Source organism: Mugil cephalus, chromosome 12 (assembly GCF_022458985.1).
Source record: "Mugil cephalus isolate CIBA_MC_2020 chromosome 12, CIBA_Mcephalus_1.1, whole genome shotgun sequence".
NCBI lineage: Eukaryota > Metazoa > Chordata > Actinopteri > Mugiliformes > Mugilidae > Mugil > Mugil cephalus.
Window position 1 is genome coordinate 1,034,900 of NC_061781.1, and position 20,494 is coordinate 1,055,393.

The 20,494-nt window shown below is 40.7% G+C and overlaps 1 protein-coding gene across 8 annotated transcripts in view; it reads left to right on the forward strand.

Annotated features, from left to right (window-relative positions):
• Positions 1-1,548: 1,548 nt before the first annotated feature.
• The window catches only part of pikfyve (phosphoinositide kinase, FYVE finger containing), a 34,519-nt gene continuing 15,573 nt past the window's right edge, over positions 1,549-20,494 (forward strand). For 2 of the 8 annotated variants that reach the window (XM_047600915.1, XM_047600919.1), the window contains exons 1-22: positions 2,254-2,297; positions 3,141-3,343; positions 4,731-4,892; positions 5,999-6,010; positions 6,428-6,537; positions 7,204-7,375; positions 7,877-8,084; positions 8,723-8,749; positions 8,952-9,041; positions 14,475-14,631; positions 14,713-14,870; positions 15,323-15,434; positions 15,603-15,750; positions 15,843-16,007; positions 16,677-16,739; positions 16,824-16,953; positions 17,541-17,721; positions 17,822-17,896; positions 18,043-18,150; positions 18,231-18,371; positions 18,666-18,792; positions 18,867-19,732. In XM_047600915.1, coding sequence (XP_047456871.1) covers positions 2,254-2,297; positions 3,141-3,343; positions 4,731-4,892; positions 5,999-6,010; positions 6,428-6,537; positions 7,204-7,375; positions 7,877-8,084; positions 8,723-8,749; positions 8,952-9,041; positions 14,475-14,631; positions 14,713-14,870; positions 15,323-15,434; positions 15,603-15,750; positions 15,843-16,007; positions 16,677-16,739; positions 16,824-16,953; positions 17,541-17,721; positions 17,822-17,896; positions 18,043-18,150; positions 18,231-18,371; positions 18,666-18,792; positions 18,867-19,732 — 3,459 coding nt within the window. Of the gene's footprint in view, positions 1,674-2,253; positions 2,298-3,140; positions 3,344-4,730; positions 4,893-5,998; positions 6,011-6,427; positions 6,538-7,203; positions 7,376-7,876; positions 8,085-8,722; positions 8,750-8,951; positions 9,042-14,474; positions 14,632-14,712; positions 14,871-15,322; positions 15,435-15,602; positions 15,751-15,842; positions 16,008-16,676; positions 16,740-16,823; positions 16,954-17,540; positions 17,722-17,821; positions 17,897-18,042; positions 18,151-18,230; positions 18,372-18,665; positions 18,793-18,866; positions 19,733-20,494 lie in introns of those variants that run through there. The other 6 variants (XM_047600917.1, XM_047600918.1, XM_047600922.1 and 3 more) reach the window with 6 other exon arrangements.

A 20,494-nucleotide genomic window follows, 5' to 3' on the forward strand; every position in this document is an offset into this window, starting at 1 on the left:
AGCTGGGATAGGCTCCAGCAACCCCCGCGACCCTAGTTTGGAGGTTGGAGGAAACCAGAGTACCCAGGGAGAAATACTAAGGATCCAGCTGTATGTTTAGAGCTAAGGTCAGAAAAGCACAGATAACCCGTGAAACTGTGGTGGCTGTGTTTTTTGACATAGAGAAGTCATCTAATACATTGTGGGGAGAGGGATTATTAATAAGACTCTACAAGTTAGGCATTAAAGGTTGAATTCATAGACGGATTAAGGATATTTCATTTTTTTTTTTTTTTTTTTTTTTTCAGATTTATTCAACTAAGAATAGGGAAGAACTACTCTGGGAAAGTTGCCATTGAAAATGGCACACCTCAAGAATACAGATTATACAGAAACTGCTATCACAGAAATAGAGGACTGATCGTATAAATGGGGTTTTAAATTTTTCAGTTGACAAGACAAAGACAATGTTTTTACAAGGAAAATAATTGGTAGTACAGTAAAATTAAAACTGTATCATCAAGAATTGTAGAGAGTCATCCAACACAACTGACTTTAAAACCTTGTTGGGAAAAGGACAAAAGGCACAGTGAAAGCTTTGGTTGGACAATGATACAGAAAGGAAAAGAACTTGAAATAGCACAGTTTAACTCAGTCCTATCAGTCCTACAGTACCTTTGCCAGTTATACCACATTGAATACTTCCAAATGCCACAGTAGATTTTGATTTGTTAGAAAATAGAACAAGAATAGACAGCTTACATACAATTTACATGTTGTACGGGCATACATTGATGGTTTTATCAGTTACATCCAGGTATATACAGATGTGTCAAGGAGTTCAGTTAAGTTAGGAGTAGTTTTTATTGTTTTCGAATTTCATATTACAGTAGGGTAACAGATCAGTTAGACAGATAAGACAGGACAGGAAACTGGAAATAAATACACTGATTTGACAGTGTTAGTAAATCAGAAATTAAGAGTATTAAAGGTTGAAGGGAAGGGAGGGAAAGGTGGCAAAAACAATGGAAGGAAGACACGACGGTGGTATTATAGAGTACATAATATTGTGGCTCAATTATGGACATACTGCACATAATAGCACACTATTCATGATAGGAAAACATAATACAGGGAATTATGACTACTGGGGACAAGGAGAGACAACATGTAATACTCCATTGTCAGAAACACACAGAAACACATCTCAGAAAAATTTAAGTACCACTTGACATCATAGACATTCTACAGCAGAATTCAGGAAGTGAGTGTTAATCAGTGTTGCCACCTGATTTCTTCTTCTACTTTTTTTTGCATGTTGGTCACACCTAAATGTTTCAGGTCATCAATATATTTAAATATTGGTCAAATATAACACAAGACAACATAAAATGCTGTTTTTAAATTAAGCATTTTATTATTAAGGGAAAACAAATTCCTAATAACTGATTGGACCACCCTTAGCAGCAACAACTGCAATCGAGCGTTTGCGAGAACTGGGAACGACTCTTTTACAGCGTAACTACTAATACTACTAGATGACTCTGCATTCGACCTGTGCTGTCTGCTCTCGTAATCATCCTGCGGTTGTCGATTCGCCAGGGCTGCTTTTTTAGGAGTCAATTTTGTCACAGGTGTTTTACACCGTAGGTCCAGAGTTTCATTCAGAGATGTCCAGCTCATGAAGTGAACTGGTAATCATCTGTGTTATATGTTTGTCGTCATTATAACGTAGTGATATGCATTTCGTCCTGGAGCAAGGTTGTTGCAGAGCAGCCGACTAGTTACCATACGAGGCTAACATTAGCGGGCTTGGCTAAAAACACTGCTACTGTACATACAGTTAAGCTAGCTGGCTAACGTTAGCTAAGTAGCGCAGGTCCTTTATTTTGTGTTTCTGACTATAATAAAACGTCGGTTTAGTACACATTTATGATAATTTAGCTGTTAGTGTCTCATGGTTTGTAGGAAATGCGCTGACAATTTTAATGATATTCGATGTAATTAAATTACCTAGCTACACTGGCTAGCTGCTGATGAACTGCTACTACAACACTGGGAATCGTTTGTGTAGTGATAGTGTCCGCAGACTGTCATCGAGCTTAAGTGACAGTTAACTTGATCGTGTAAACATTAGCTCGGTGATGTGGTGAGATAATACGCAGGGATTGGTCCCGAGGACACTGTAGTACTGCCTCGGCCTGCTTTAATCACATGATGAACTGAAGGATGTGATGAGGCTACTTCTGCTTTCTCTTTGTCTCACTATGTAAAATGGCATACATCGCAAACTCAAAGTCTGCAGCCCTCTTCAAAAGGTAAGAGTGGATTTAAATGTTCTCCTAGTTTGTTCAAGGAGAAATGTTGATTTGAGTGGCGGATGTAGTTTAAGCTTTCCAGCAGGCTCATAATTAATCAGCTACAGATGTCATGTCACGAGTTAATCTGTGGGCAAGTTTGGCTTTAAATCTCACTCTGGATTCATCAGATTGAGAGTAAAGCTGAGTTATACTGTCTGGGAAACCAGAAAAACTGTCTGACTGAAACCTGTTTACTGTCAAGTTAAGATCAAAAGTCAGATTTCAAAAGTTATTAATGTTTGAAACATGAAAAGTTCATTCAGTAACCTTTTTGACAGGACTGTTTCAGTTCAGAGGCCACCAAGTGGTTGTGTGTTTTTATGTGCACCCACCAGTCATAACATTATGACCACTGGACTACAGAGACATGGAGAAAGGTGGTTCTGGTCTGGAGACAAGCCTGTGGAGACAGTGTTTGGTCATGAGACCTTGGGTCCTTCCATTCATGAGGATGTTGCTTTGACTTGTAGCTCCTCCCTGAGCATCACTTTAGACCATTCCAGACAGTATTCCTTGATTCACTCTTTCAGCAGGATAATGCTCCATGGAGGCTGCACCTTTCAACTTAAATTAAATCTGCAGACTTAAAGAATCTGCTGCTCATGTCTTGGTGTCAGATATCCCAGCTCAACCTTCAGAGGTCTAGAGGAGACCAGGCCTAGACAGGTGGTCATAATGTTATGGCTGGGTGCTTGTACATTGCTGTCTGGTTTACGTTTACGTTAAACACAACATCAACAGGTCTCCTTGATGACACATGATTTATTTATGTTTAAATAATCTCTGTTTCTGCATCTGTAGCAGGACCTTTAGCAGGGACATGGCGGCTGATGACAAGTCCTCATCTTCATCTTCCGACTGGAGTGCCGAGCCACCAGTCATCTCCCCCAGCAGCCCCTCCCACCTCACCCACTTCAAACCACTGACACCGGAGCAGGATGAACCTCCACTCCGTTCGGCCTACTTCGGCTCCTTAGTCAACCTGTTTCGCTTCAACAACAAAGGTTAGGACACAAAAACATACCGACACCCAGAAGTAAAGGTCTAGCAGTGTCCTGACACAGACGGATGTTTGGGTAGGGGTGTGAGTGTGATGTGGCTGTCAAAACAAAAGCCTGTAGCTGTATAAACACAAAGCAGATGGTTGGTTGCAGAAGAAGAGCAGCATCATATTTTCTTTTAACCTGACTGTTAAAAAAGGTACACAGTGCTGACTAGCGTTTCTGTGGCATTTTTACAGAGTGAGCCAGACTGACAAGCACACAAGTGTGAATGACTCGCACCAGTAGGTTATGGTGTCGAGGTCCCACAGTAGTACTTTAAAAGTGTCTTTATTCACATTGACCAATAAGATATCTGAAGTTTCTTGTCATGTTTGGCTAAATGCTCTTGATTATTGGGTAATTTATTTAACTCTGTCACACATTCTATTTCTTTCTATTTCTACCAAAGAGTAATAAATCCTCCAGTGTGTTAAAATCCACCTGGAACACTATTTTGCAGAGGTTTAAAGAAGCCAGGGTGATTAGCCATTGTTTCATGGGGTCTTGTGATAGAAATTGTGTTGAACAAGTTAATCACATGACATGTGTATTTCAAATCTTGCAGTGGGAATGACTCAGTAAATATCTGAAAGTCTTTGATAGATAGAAATGCTGCACTTCATGTTGATTATTGGTAAAAAATTAAATCCCTCTGCTTTGAATAATAATTTGTATTATTTTTATAAGTTCAGAATTTTTCAGCTCATCTGAGCCTCAAAACTAGTCTGGTATAAATCTGTAATTAAATAATTTGGGCTGCAGCAAAGGTCATTTTCACCTTTTTTTTTTTACCTGTTGTGCTATTAGTTTATTGACCGTTTATTAATTATTATATATAATTATATATATTAATATATTAATATTAATATAATATGTATATATATTATAATTATTAATGTTTTGATTTAAAAACTAGGAAGAAAGGAAATATGGAGGGAAGGAAGGAAGGAGAGAGAGGGGGGAGGGAATGAAGGAAGGATGGAAAGAGGAAAGGACTTGACACAATCACACACAGCCTCCTCATATTCCATAATTTTCTGATTTTATTGTTTACATTTACTTCTTCTTTAGTTAGTTAACAGGTCCAACTGCAGAATCTTTTGAAGGGCTCCCATTACCTATGAACAGACATCATTAATTCAAGTGATTTTTTCTAATAGTTGTTGAATGAATGAGTTAAACTCCCCTTCCACAGATCAGCCCTGTTGAGTCTTTAATGCGGCCCAGAGATCAAATAAATTAAGAAACATAATTATGGTTGCACTTAGAAGACAGACTGATGAGATGGAAACAGAATAATATGGCTCTAAGTAATAACAGATCTCTTTGTTTTGTTGCTTGTGTGTAGAGGAGGGACGTCCTTCCTCTACAGCTTCAGAGAAGACAGATGTGCCGTCCCCTTCCCCTCAGTCAGAGGGGAGGGGCTGGTCCTCCAGTCCTTCCCATTCCGTCTACAGGACACACCGCAAGCAGCATCCTGACCACCTCCGACGCACCTCCACTGCCTCAGGTAAAACGCCGTACAACTTGTTTAGCCCTTTGTCAGGTAGATCTGATGGAAACAGGTTTGTGGTGAACACCTAGTCCATTTCACAGCAGTGTGAATGAGATTAAATTATGTAGTTTGGCTGTAAAATGTTGGAGCTATTGTATGTGTAGAGGATGTCCATTTAAATTTATACAAATCTATAAGAAAATGTGATTTACTCTTGTTTTTTTTATCTGCTATTTGAAACCAGCTGATTTGTAAAGCCTCTGTTCTGTGATGAATAAACTAATCAGATGCCACTGATAACACTGTGACATGTTTAAATTTCACCCAAATTCATTTTTAAAGCTTTACATTTGTTCTTTTCCATTTAAACATTTATTTTTGAAGAGCTGCTAACACCCTCTGAAATTAGCCTTTCTTCTTGAAGGTACAAAAGTTTGTCTTTGAACTTTAGTCAAGATTTAATTTATTTTTCCTGCTGGTGAAGAACCTGTGCAATAGTGGTCATATGTTTGAGTACAACCACTGAGTTATGAGTATCTCTCACCTCATGTTCTTGCTGGAAAATAAAACTTTTCCTAAGTCTTAGTTCTCTTACAGATTGAATCCAGTGGCTGCTTCATAGTGGGAGTGTTTGTGGTGATGTGCGGCGTTTTATGTCTTTTAAAGGTGGTGAATACTTGAAGAATTCACACATTTTACATTATGTATTTTTAATTAATTTACATGACTTTGTATCAATTTGTATGATACAGTTTTTCATATTTTTTCATATTTTTGTTTTAATCTATTTTAGTCACTCTTATTGGTAGACTGGTCACACATGGATTTTATAGTTTTTTAATGATAAAAAAAACAACAAAACAACCTCTGCATCATTTGGATAGTCCGCAAACCAATCAGAGTCAATTTTGTGAATGTAGGGAGTTAGTGTGGCTTCAAGTTTAATATTGACCTATATATTTATTTATAAAAATCAATAAAAGTGGGTGAATAATTGTCTCTGCATAAACCACAGATCAGGTGTTTGTTTGGGTTGGACAGAGGAGACAGAAAAAGTTAGTTTGAAACGTGTATGCATGTACAGGCTGTAACGTCTGCTCTCATGTCTTTTCTGATTCCAGTGGATTGGCCAGGTGAGGGCTCCTCTGCACTGTGTGTTTTTTTTTTTTTTTTTTACTAAAGATGCTTTCAGCTTGTCTGTAACAACTCGTTCTGAAAGAATGTGAGTGCATGCGAGTGCGTTTGCATTTTCAGTGAAGCGCTTCCTATTTGTCTTTAGTTTGCCCTAATATTTTCCACTCAGGTACTAATAACTGGAATTGCGTTTGTCATGAATGAAAGCTAACATTTATATTGAGTATGTGTATGTTCCTTTCACATTTTTTTTGTGTGCAATCTTATCCATATTTACAACATTTCAGGGAGAAATGTTTGGCACTTAAAATATTTAAAAAGTCATATTTGACAATGCAGCCGGATGGATTTAAAAGACAGAACCTTTTCCGTTTTTATCTTAATTTGTGTAGTTGTGTTTGTGTGTGGGATTTTAGATGGCACCAGGAAATCAGATGCACCTCTAAGCAATCATGACCCCCGCACTGCTGTGCAACTACGCACTGCACTGAAGAGGCTGAAGGAAATCATGGAGGGAAAGAGCCAGGTATTTGTTGTTCTTTTTTCTTCTGTTCTTACAGTTTCTTAAAACATTAAAGGTGTTTCCCCAGCCAGCACTTGAGATCTTAACTCAGTCTGTGTGTCTGTAAATAACCAGCGCCATCATGTGGTCAGTAGAATATTGTAACAACTGCTGTCTCTAATGTAGGGGTGCCCAAATTGTTCCCAGTGGAGGGCCAAAATTTAATCCTGGGGAAGAGGTGTGGGCCAAAATGTTAACTTTGCAGCACATTAAGTTAAATATGGGCATATATAGCATGCATGTGCAAGATGCTGGTCTTCTTCACCTCACAGGATTTGAGCTGTCAGAAGCTCAACAGCGCCACCCTACCATCAATCACAATGGTATTCTTTGGTCAGCAGTAGAAGTGCACCAATAAATAGTATTTAATGAGAGCAAACGCAGCGAGCGCGTATTCTGAGCACTGATGGTGGGAAAAAATGATACAGTGGGCAAGGTGCAGGCCAAATATATTTGGTTTTGGCTCACAGGCCACAAATTGGACAGCCAAGCTCAATTGGATTTCTACCCACCTCTGGATCAGAACTATCAACAGCTGTTTGTTCACTTGGGGAGATGATCCATATTGTGGAACAAGCTGTCTTTTACACGTTAAGTTCTTTTCAGTTTACTGTTGTCTCCTCCCTGCAGGACAGCGATCTGAAGCAGTACTGGATGCCAGACAGCCAGTGTAAGGAGTGTTACGACTGTAACGAGAAGTTCACCACCTTCCGTCGCAGACACCATTGCAGACTGTGCGGCCAGATCTTCTGCAGTCGCTGCTGCAACCAGGAAATCCCTGGAAAGTTCATGGGCTATACCGGTAAGTGACATACTTTACATTATCAGTTATTAATCAGAACGGATTTGGAGGATTTTATTTATTAATTATTATTATCATTTATTTGTTTTGAAATATATTGCCATTTTCCTTTAATTATTTGCATTCATTATACAATGCTTATATTGTGCATAAAGTACACACAGCATAATATACATTAACATACACAAAACACATAACTAATCCTACTGCATGCAAAATCTTTTGTATGGTGGAAGTAGAAGGTAAAAACATTTAACTCACCAAATTGGCAGAAGCATTCTTGGAACAACCATCTAAAAATCAGCCATAATTGTGTTTGAATGTTTGTTAAGTTTTTCCTACAATTAGTTTCCAAAATAAGAACAACTTTAACTGAACCGTCACAGGTACACATAAGACCACAGAATAACCCTTCTGCATACATGCAAAAACTGTCATTCAAAAGTTACGTGACACAGCTCATTCTTCTCACCTTCTTGGATTTCCTTTCACTTCGTTTAGGAGATCTGCGAGCTTGTACGTACTGCCGTAAATTAGCACTAAGCTACGCTCACTCCGCTGAATCAGGATCCATCAGCGAGGACATCAGCTCCTTGACTGACTCTCCCTGCTCGGTGTCTGTGCTGGAGCCCAGTGAGCCGAGGACACCGGTGGGTGGACGCAAGGCCAGCAGGAACATCTTCCTGGAGGAAGACCTCACCTGGCAAAGGTAAACATGCTTGCACACGATTTGGGCTAAATCAAATCGGGGAAATTTTAGCTTTCATACCCAGATAGAATCAATTTTTGTAAAGCTTTGATTTTTTGATTTTGCCGAAATACAAGTGGAGCAAAGTCTCCCTGCATGGCTCCTCCACCCATCATGTTTACTACCCACATACCTGTTAGTTTCATGTGGCGTTACAAGTTTCTGATTCTGCTTGTGATAAAAACACTCTTCACGCGCTTCCTCTGTCTTGATTTTCTTCTGTTTAAACATTTGTATGAACTGTCATCTGTGCATGAAACTAAATCACATAATGTAGAATATGTTATATCCATTTCTCATGGTCCTTACTATGAGCCTGCACTGTTAAATTTCTTTCATCTCTAATTAAGAACTTAAATCTATATAAAAAGCTAATAATCATCCTTTTAAGTTAATCTTTAAATTTGTGATTTCATTAACCGTGCACTGAACAGATCAAACAAATTCTTAAATGACATCTCCATTTAAAGTAACAATGCATGCTTTAATACCGGTCTGCTTGTTTTGCTGCTGTTGTTTTGAATCAGTGTCCTTGCTGCTTGTTTTCTCTATCAACTTTCCTCAAAGAAAATCTGTTTCCTCTCTCTCTCCTGGCATAGAAAAACTCCTATTGGAATGAGAAAGAAGTGAGTCTTGCTGTTTGTTTTATTCATGTTTTTCTTCCACATCTGTCTCAGCAGTGTGAATAAATGCTAATGCTTTCTAGCTCTGTAAATAAATGATCTTCTGCATTCTCACGTTCACTGATCATAAATCTGACTGGAAAACATAACAGCCGTGAAAACATAACCGCTGATAGGATATAAATCAAAACTTTGTCTTGGTTAGTATGGTTCACCAGGAGCCTCAGAGCAGTGGCCTCAATTCAAGACTGACGACGCTGCAAGAGGACATTGGGAAATCACCGGCAAGGAAGAGGTGAGTCACGCAACGTACAATGGGATTTATTTTCTCTTTATTACAAGAAGTGTCCACAGTCTGATTTGAGTTAATTCCTTTGAGCCGTAGAACTTCATTGTTATCCATGAAAACAACAAGACATCTGGATCTATGTTGCGTAAAAACCTCCCTCTTTCATAGGTGTCATTTTGAGTTGTTGTGTGTGTCATTGTGTCCTTAGAGTAGATGCAAGTGTCTTCATGTACTTTAGAGTAGTTGTAGGTGTCACGGTCTCCTTCAGAGTAGTCATAGGTGTCTTGGTGTCCTTTAGAGTAGTCACAAGTGTCTTTGTGTCCTATAGAATAGATGCAGGTGCCCTGGTGTCCTTAGAGTAGTCATAGGTTTATTGGTGTCCTTAGAGTAGTCATAGGTTTATTGCTGTCCTTTAGAGTAGTCATAGGTGTTATCGTGTCTTTTAGAGTAGTCGTAGGTGTCAGTGTCATGGTGTCCTTTAGAGTAGTCCTAGGTCAGGGGTCGGCAACCTTCAACACTCAAAGAGTCATTTGGACCCGTTTCCCACGGAAAAGAAAACACTGGGAACCACAAAACCCCTTTGACATCTAAAATGAAGATAACACTGCATATATCGTTTTTACCTCTATGCTAGGCCTATGTATAAAAAAACTGTAGTATGTTACATTTATGAAATGAAAGAAATGCTACAGAGAAAACAAAATTTTATTTATGCATACGAATACATTTTGAACCCCGAACAAAAAGTAGGTTGAACGTAACACTGCATATATTGTTTTTTTACCTCTATGCTATGTATAAAAAAACTATAGTGTGTTGCATTTATGAAATGAAAGAACTGCTACAGAAAAAAATAAATTTTATGCATACATAATAGGGATTTATCCATGGTTGGCCTTCCCTCCGGTCAAAAAGTTAATTAAATAGCGGTCTGGGTCTGCCGGCGCGTGTGTGTCGCACATCGAAAGTTGTGATGTATTTTGAGCGACAAAAAATTAAACACATTTTATTTTAATGTTACAAGATCACCATCAATTAAAATTTAGGATTATATTTAAAAAACTAAACAAACTCAAATAAAATACATTTGAATTAAATACTTGATAGCAAGGAGTGTATGTGCTGCAATGCACTGTGGGAGTTCATTGTTTTTGGTTGATGTTACAACCATGAGTGTAGTGTGGCATTCATTGTCATTCAGTTTTGTGTAGCTTTCACTCGTTCACTATTGATTGAATAGTTGCTGAGGCAGTTAGCTTGAAAATGTGAACGACTTTGATCAGCGTCCTCGTTCCCCACTGCTCACCACAGAGAGCAGAGGGACCAAAGAGCCGCAGGTCCTAGGCACTGTCCTAGGTAAAAGACTGAGAGAAAGACTTTAAAACGACTAGATAGCTATTACAACCTGGATGTGCAACAACTTCTTCTCAATGTGATAAAACTCTAAATTACAACTTATTCACTACAAAATTTACAATATATATTACACAAAATGTGAATTGCTGAAAATAAAACCTGCTCACACTGCACAACAGACAGTATAGAATCTATACTGTAGATGATTACTTTCATGCCATTTGGCTGTGCCCACCATCTCAGAAACCTTGGATAAATGTCATCAATATTTTATCATTAGCTATAGGTCATGGTAAGGAATGTGTATCGTTATGATTTTATCGAGACCGATACTCCTTATCGATACCGGTATTTATCAATACTCTTATTGATACTACAACGTCATTTAGAGTAAACAATAAAGATATTACAAGATGTTAAAAGATTCAGACGAGAAGCTGGTGGTGCTGGCATGGCGCTACACTCAGTAGTGTTTGGCAGATGGACTTTTGCCACTTCTAAGCAGTCAAAGACAGCATGCCTCCCTTGGACGAAACTTGTCTCAGACAAATGTTGCATTGAGATGAATCTTGGGCCCACACTTTGGATCGCTTAGACCAGGCATATTCTGTTAAAATTTAAAGAGGTCCAGTTACTATGATTTCCCCCCAGCAAAGGTCCCAACCTAATGTCACTCGAAATAGTGTACCCTGATGTAAATAAAATGATACGATAATGTACATACATTTCCATATCATTTATTGTCAAATTTCAAGTGTTTTCAAAGTAATAGCCTATACTTTTTACATACCAATAAGTCTGAACTTATAGAGCTACAATCAATTTGATTGGCTTGGCCATTGATGATGCTCTTGACGTATTAACGACATTTATCTTTTTATTAACCATATAAAGCCTGAACGGATCGCTAGCGACCCATCAAAGCACGGTGATTTGAATTACCATAACTCACAGTTGTTTATGCTACTGACAATATTCAAATTGTGGCTGAACACTGGGAAGTTGTGCTTTTGTCTGGAAGACCTTTGTGACATCTCAAGGGTATAACTAACTTTTTTACCAGCAAATTCCTCCGAACAACTCTCTCTTGCTCGAGCTGACAGCAGCGGTGCGTCATCATTATCCTAATGGCAGGGTTTTTTTTTTCAGAAAGCGCAACTTCCCAGTGTTCAACCACACTTTGAATTCCATCGGGGAGTTATAGTAATTCAAATACCGCAAGCTTCTTTTTGTGCGCACACGGATGTTCAGGTCTTAAAGGGTTGATATCAAAATTTTAACAGGTCAGGGTAGAACTGTCATTGGTACCGTGCCCTGACTGAGTCTGCCATTTGGTAATGCCTGGTTTAGACCTTTCCGTGGACACGATCAGTGGACTAGGAGCTGCGTCATCACCTATTGACGGTGGTAGTGATATAGTGCCAATAAAAATACAAATTGTCTCAAGACGCTCTACAAAAACCAGCCTGGGGCAGATGTAGTTTATGGAGCTCCACAGCACTCCAGACCATGAAGACTGGGCTGGTTGATGAGGCCACGGCAGCAGATGTAGCTTAGAACTCCACAGGTCAGATATTCAGCACTCCAGCCCAGAGACCCTCAGAAGAAGATGGAGGGGAAGGGGAGGGGAGGGGAAGGGAGAGAGTGAGACACAGTGGTTAGTAATTAGTAAAAAAAAAAATATAAGATATTAGTGGACAGGACCCACAGAAGAGAGTAGAGGACATGTCCTCAGTGCATCGTCCCCCTGCTGCCTAGGCCTATAGCAGCATAACTAAGGGATGGTTAAGTCCAGACCTAACTATAAGCTTTGTCAGAAGGAAAGTCTTAAGCCTGACCTTAAACGTAGAGACTGTGTCTGCCTCCCAAACCCAAACTGGGAGCTGGTTTCACGGGAGAGGAGCCTGATAGCTGAAGGCTGTACCTCCCATTCTACTTTTAGAAACTCTAGGAACCACAAGTGGACCAGATCGTAATGATCTGTTGGGACAATATGGTACTATGAGGTCTTTCAGATATGATGGGGCTAGGCCTTCCAAGGCCTTGTATTTAAGGAGGAGGATTTTAAATTCAGCTCTAGATTTTATAGGGAGCAAGTGAAGAGAAGCTAAAACTGGGGTAATATGATCTCTTTTTCTAATTCCTGTCAGTGCTCCTGCTGCAGCGTTTTGAATCATTTGGAGGCTTTTTAAGGAGCTATTTGGACAGCCAGACAGTAATGAGTTACTATAATCCAGCCTGCAAGACACAAATGCATGAACTAGTTTTTCTGCATCAATCTGAGAGAGGATGTTCCTAATCTTGATGATATTACGAAGGTGAAACAAAGCAGTCCTGGTCACTTGCTTTATGTGAGAATTAAAGGACATATCCTGGTTAAATATAACACCAAGGTTTTTCACTGTAGTACTGGAGGCCAAGGTAATGCCATCCAACGAACCCAGGTGATTAGATAATGAATCTCATGTTTAGAGCCAAATACAATGACTTCTGTTTTGTTTGAGTTTAAAAGTAGATGGTAGTACATGCTTGGAGTTTAACCAGCTGATTAGTTTCATCTGGTTTCATGGATAAATATAGGTAACTTTAACCAGAGCCGTTTCTGTACTATGATGAGCTCTAAAACCTGACTGAAACTCTTCTAACAAACCATTCCTGTTTAAATGATCAATCAACTGATTGACAACAACCCTTTCTAAAACTTTAGAGATAAAAGGAAAGTTGGAAATTGGCCTATAGATGGCTAAAACATCTGGGTCAAGAGTGTTTTTTTAAGTAATGCTTTAATTACAGCAGTTTTAAAAGACTGGGGCACATATCCTGTTAATAAAGATAAGTCTGGGTTTTCTGTAGCGTTCACTATGGCAGTGGAGCTGAATCATTCTGCTGGAGAATGAGCTCCTATGACCCTCAAATGTTTGGTGTATTGGATGGGATGGATTGTTCATAATGGAGAGCAGTTTATCCAATGTCCTCCTGTCCCTCACTGAGACAAATGACTCCTACTCCCTACCGATCACATGTCCAGCCTTTCGGATCTATTTGTTGATCCTACTCATGTCTTTTTTGCTGGTACTACTTCCCCAACAAACCACAGCAAAGAACAGGGCACTGGCAGCAACAGACTGGTAGAAAGACTCTAGTATTTCTCTGCACACATTGAAAGACCTGAGCTTCCTGAGAAAGTAGAGTCTACTCAGGCCCTTCTTGTACACAGCATCACTGTTGTCCCTCTAGTCCAGTCTGTTGTTCATGTGGACTCCCAGGTACTTGTAACGATCCACTACTTCCACCTCCAGGCCCTGGATGGTAATTGACTCCACTGATGTCCTCTTCCTCTTGAAGTCAGTGACTAGCTTTTCAGTCTTGTCCACGTTCAGGAGAAGTTGGTTTGCCCAGGAACACTCCACAAAATCCGCGATCAGTGTCCTGTACTCCACCTCCTGTCCATCTCTGATACACCCTACCACTGCACAGTCATCAGAGAACTTCTGCGGGTGGCAGGACCCAGAGCTGTATCGGAAATCAGAGGTGTAAAGAGTGAACAGGAAAGCAGACAGAACAGCTCCCTGTCGTGCCCCTACATTACTGATAATGGTATCTGACAGGGAGTCCCCCAGCCGCACAAACTGAGGCCTGACAGACAGTCAGCAATCCAGGAGACAGCCTCCCCCTCTATATGTCTGACCTAAACTGGAAAGACAAAATTCTCAAATACAGTACAAAATATCTCAGTGGCACCTTCTATTATCCTGCCACATCTCAACAGAAAAAGCATTTTATTTATTTATCATTACTTTTTTGGTCATTTCTTGTCATTTGCAAACATACTTCACCCACATAAACACATAACCATCCATGTTGTTCAATGTCCTGCATCATCTGTTTTTTCCCTGTCCTGTAAGTGTTTTTTGTTTTGTGAATTAAAAAAATAATAAATGAAAAGGAGTAGAGTAAGAGAGAGTTGTCGTAGGTGTCTTGTCCTTCAGAGTCTGTTGTGAAATCCATTCATTCTTCTGTGAAATAGAACAATAAACAAACCAAAATGGAGAAGGTTGAGTGAACGATCCGCCTGTCTCTCAGGTCTGCCAGTGTGACCAACCTGTCTTTGGATCGCTCGGGATCCTCCATGGTACCTTCCTATGACAGCTCCGTCAGCCCACCCACCAACCGAGCCGTTTCAGTGACCAAGAGTGGCAGCAAACTGGACCACAGTGAGGAGGAGAGGAAGATCCTGCTGGTGCTGATTTTCATGTCCTGGTACTCCAGTATGTTGTCTTGCTGTAATCAAATCTGACTACTCTGATCTTTTTGTTTGAAGGATTCCTCTCAGTTGAAGGACCTGTGGAAGAAAATCTGCCATAACAACACAGGGATGGAGTTCCAGGACCACAGGTACTGGCTAAGGACGTACCCAAACTGCATTGTCGGAAAAGAGCTTGTCAACTGGCTGCTTAGGAATGGCACCATCTCCACCAGGTATCGTCATCCCACTGGATTAAGCAAGTCCTGTAACTAGAAACTAATCAAACAAAAATATTATACTTTGGTCCTCAGTTTCAATTTGTTTTTGTGTGACGGCATGGGCAGACGAGCTTCCTGAGGAGCTCAGCAAAAGAGTTGTTGCTCATCAGATTGAAGAATAAATGGCTTGGAATAGATTTAAGACGATTGATACCCTTCATAGCAGTGGTCCACCAGCAATGATCCCTCCATAAGAAAAATACAAATATTTACAGTTTATTTGCATTTCTATTTTCTGTGGTCCTTATGTCCCAAAGTATTACACAATCTCTGCTTTTGTGAGTAAATGAACTAGAACTAGAACCTGATCTAAATTGATTAACTCTTGATTTGAGTTCTACATTTTAAATTCAGTTTAGAAGCTGAGAGCTGCTTCCATCTTGCATTTTTATGTTCTTGTGTTGCAGAGCTCAGGCTATCGCTATAGGCCAGGCGCTGGTGGACGGTCGCTGGCTCGACTGTCTCACCCACAACGACCAGCTGTTCAGGGACGAGTACGCCCTCTACCGCCCCTTGCAGGTGAGTTCAACCCCAAGCCCAGTGACACAAACAAGTGTAGGCAGGACACAGCTCCAATCGACTCGTCACATGCTGATATTGATCAGTTCAGTGGTGGGATCTCTGGGTCAACGGCTGATTCCACTAAGTGAGGTGAAATGTGCTGACGTCTCTCTGTCTGGTCTGTAGAGTACAGAGTTCTCAGAAACGCCGTCTCCAGACAGCGATAGCGTCAACTCCCTGGAGGGACACTCAGAGCCGTCCTGGTTCAAGGACATCAAGTTTGATGACAGCGACATGGAGCAGCTGGCGGATGAGACTGACTACACCATGCCCAGTCTGTATCTTTAATTGAACTTTCACATATGTTGAGTTCTAGTTTTAGTTCTGTACATTTAAATCCACCTTTCTTCGTCTCTTTGTGTCCAGATTCTGCCAGCCCCAGCAAGAGGACATCTGTTAGTAGCTTCCAGTCGGTGGTGGACAGTGACTCGGCCGCCTCCATCAACCTCAACATGGAGCAAAACAATGTGAACTTCCACATCAAGAAGCAGTCCAAATATCCACACATGCCTCCTGCCACTGACCAGAGAGGTAAAAAAAGATACGTCCCACATATGTGTCTCAACGGCTTCTACTTCATTCAGTTCGGCAACTAATATACATAACTTTGTTGAGTAGTTCACACCTGAAGGACAAAGGACACCCTCTAACGTCCACATTTTATCCACTTATCAGACACTCAGTTTCATCCACATTCAGAACTTGAGTCTAGAATTTCTGGACATTAATTGTCTGTTAATCCAGTAATCTGGTTGTTGCAGACTCTATTCATGTGAGTTTCAAGTTTTTCAAGTCACCACTGATGGATGTTCCTGAGAAAAACAAGAAACCCAACAAGTTAAATTTACCTTTGTTCTAGATAAATTCTTCCACATGCGCATTTTTTCTAATCCACCTTAAACTAAACATGAAAAAGTGAGATCTCCCTTTGCCTGTGAAGGTTATTCATGTCATGGTATTCCCAAAAAAAAAAAGACAAAACAAAGAAAAAAGAGTTTCTTGAATCCATTTAATTCAAGTCTGCAGTTCTAAAAGACTTATGGGGAGTTCAATAAGAATAGTTTAATTAAGAGTTTAATAAGAACATCTGTGTTGTCCACCTGAAACTTGCTTGATAAAAAACGATTGGGCAAAGCATTTATCCTGTAAATCTTGTCATCTTTGTTTCTGGGTCTTTACTTCCTGTCTCATCTCTTGTAGCAGAGTTTTTCGTGTCTGAGGATGGAGGGCAGAACATTGTCATCAGCGATGCCTTCATCAAGGGTAGGAGTTCTGCACCTTTTGGGTGAATCAACCCACAACACAGGCTTGTTAAAGGCGAACCTGCTCTTTCTTCCCCCACTGCAGAGTCGCTGTTCAATCGTCGTGTGGAGGAAAAAGCCAAAGAGATGCTGTTCACTCCGCTGGGTTGGCACCACAGCTCTCTAGATCAGCTCCGAGAGGAGAATGGAGAGAAGAAAGCCATGGAGAGGCTGCTGTGAGTGGTCATAATATCATGTTTAATACTGTTAAAATAATCCTTAAAATTAAGACAACTTTCACTACAGTGACTTGAAAGTGATATATGAAATAACGGATAAGGACTGGGGCCGTCAAACATTTGTACAGGAAGGTTTAAAAAAACACCTAATAAAAAAATATTCCTTCTTATATTCATAAAGAACGGCATTTCTGCGTACTGTTAACATACTTTTAGATGTAGTTATTTAATATCTATAGAAAAACACGTATATTTAAATGGTGTTTGAATGTTAATAAAGGGGAATGAAATCTAGCGTTAATGAAAAATTAAGTTTGACAGTCCCGGGACGTCCAAATTTACTGTTCATGCCTGTGTGGAAACACATACGCAGGACTAGGTCTCGTCATTACTTAAAATATTATGATATAGTGGGACATGACACTGACACAAACGTGATATAAATGTCATTAAATTCATGGGCTAACAATTTCTAAAACATACATAATTTGAAGTCTTATTGAGGATTCATTTCAGAACAACTATCAATGCCTCAACATGGCAAGTGTTTAATGTGTCCTCCAACCATCTTCCTCTCTGTGCAGCTCAGCCAACCACAGCCACATGATGGCACTGCTGCAGCAGCTGCTCTACAGCGAGTCTCTGTCTCTGTCCTGGCGGGACATCATCGTCCCTGTGGTCCGACAGGTTGTCCAGACTGTACGACCCAACGTCCGCAACTGTGACGACGACATGGACATCCGACAGCTGGTCCACATCAAGAAGGTCATACGCTGCCTTAGCTGGACTGTAGACATATCTCATAGTTTGGACATTTGATCAGATGATGAGACGTTATAACTGTGTTTGGATGTTTGTGGTTCAGATTCCTGGAGGCAGGAAGTTTGACTCAATGATGGTGAACGGGTTCATTTGCACAAAGAACATTGCCCACAAGAAGGTTGGGTCACCACACAAAACACATCCTAAAAACACATTAACACATAGATGTTGTAGTTCTTGACATAGTAAACCAATGAAATCACAAAACATTTTGGTTGTGCTTGGTTGTGTCAGTAATTATTGTTTGGATCCTTCTACAACCAGATGAACCCATACATCAAGAACCCAAAGATTCTGCTGCTGAAGTGCTCCATAGAGTACCTGTACAGGGAGGAGACCAAGTTCACCTGCATTGACCCCATTGTGCTTCAGGTCAGGAAATCACTCTGACAGACCGATGGAACTGAGTGGTTTGTTGTAGTTCACTAATGTTTCTTGGCCCGTACCTTTAGGAACGAGAATTTTTGAAGAACTACGTTCAGCGCATTGTGGATGTCCGTCCAAACCTGGTACTGGTGGAGAAGACTGTATCTCGCATTGCTCAGGACATGCTGCTGGAGCATGGCATCACGCTGGTCATCAACGTCAAACCGGTTGGTGGAGAAAATCTGAGTAGCTGGAGATAAATATCTGAACACTTCCTGAATCAAAATTTAATCAGGACAGAATTGTTGCCACTTATTTTTATAAACAGCTTGAAGCCAGACCAACTTCAACTGCTACAAATTTTGCTGTGGTGGAAAGTTGGTCCGGAGTCTCTCCAATAAATGTTTATTGGCTCCGACATGAGATGCTCAGTTTCGAAGCACACAGAAACTAAAAGAATGAATGAAGCTTTAGATTGACCTGTAATGATATTTTTATTATCTGTTTATTTTTCATTTAAGCAAGTCCTGGACAGAGTGAGTCGTATGACGCAGGGAGACCTGGTGATGTCCATGGACCAGCTGCTCACCAAACCTCGACTTGGGACCTGTCACAAGTTCTACATGCAGCCCTTCACGCTGCCCAACAGTATGTCTTCTTTCTCCTCCTCCTACATGTCGTCATTAGTGTGACTTTAAAACTCAAGTTTTTTTTTCTTACAGATGAGATGAAGACGCTGATGTTCTTTGAAGGCTGCTCTCCTCACTTGGGATGCTCCATTAAGCTCCGTGGAGCTTCAGAGTACGAGCTAGCCCGAGTAAAGGAGATCATCATGCTGATGGTGTGCGTGGCCTATCACTCCCAGCTGGAGATCTCATTCCTGATGGATGAGTTTGCCATGCCTCCCAGCTTGACTCAGAGTGCCTCCTTCCCCTGCCTGCTAGAGGGTGCTGCTGCTGCTGAGGAGGAAGAGGAGGAGGAGGAGGAGGAGGAGGAGGAGGAGGAGGAGAGGGAGGCAGACGGAGAGAGGAAGGAGACGGATAGAGAGAAAGCTATAGTGAGTGTGGAGTCCACACTAGAAGCACAACCTGAAGATGAAGGTCTTCCCTCAGAGTCTTTATCCAAGAATGGGGATGTTCTCCAGGACAATCCACAATCTCCACAGGATGCTGCCAGCAAAGAGACGAGGACGTCCTCTCCGCTATCTGTCCGGCCTGCTCCATCTCTCTCCGTCTCTCCTCCATTTCTCATGGAGGAAAACCTGGAGGTGAGTTCAGACACTTTCATCTGTGCGTCCGAGGGGGAGACGGTGGAGGAGGGAGACCCACTGAAGGTTTCGGCGGATGGTGATGGTCCAGAGACACCCACTACCAAGCTGTTCCGAGATCCTCTGCAGGACGACACAGGGATGTTTGTGGCTGAGCAGGTGGCCTCGTCCGACGACCGCCTGAAGTCCATCTCTGCTGTTTTCAAGCAGGAGCTCAAAGACATCATTCTGTGCATCTCACCCTTTATCACGTTCAAAGAACCATTCCTGCTCCTGCCGGATGGCATCCACTGCCCCAGCAGAGACTATTTCCCTGAACAGGTGCGTGGCTAAGTTTACTTTTACTATATTCCTTTACAGATTGGCTCTATCATAAAAAAGAAAGAAAATTAGTCAGTAGCATTTGGTATCACTGAGTATTGCCTAAATAAATCTTAATTTTTAAAGATATTTCAGTTTTAATGATCAGGTTCTTCTAACCCTCAATCCAATCCTGATCCTTTACTATCAAGTCCTGATCTGATGTTAAATCGTCATCTTCTCTAAGAGTCAACTGGCTTCAGTCCAATAAATCTTTCTGTCAAAGGTTATGTAGTGTGGAGAGGGTAGATCGTACCTTGTGTTCTCTACTCCAGAAATGTTCTGGTCATCCAACGCTGCCATAAACTCCCTAACTCTCTCTGGAAGTTTTTTTTTTATCTCTCTTCTTTTAAACACAGCATTCAGTGTTTGTTGTTGTTGTTTGGGTGCAGCATTTACCTGAATGGACTCCATGGATTCTATCTAGTAATTTTATTGGGGCTGTTGAATCAAGTTGGCAGTATTGACTGATTATCTCCCACTACCACCCCACTGAACATTCAAATTTAATTAGTTATTAACTCCTGGCTGACTCACTTTATTTTACACACCAGACATGGTTAGATACAGGATTCTGGTTCTTGTTCTTCATCTTTGTTTAAATGGCAGCTTTGACACTAGTCACTAAAACAGAAGAAGAAGATATTTTAACACTACAGGGACAGATATGAAGTTTGGCTAAAGCCCATCTGATCCCATGATTTTTTAGAATGCCTTGATTGG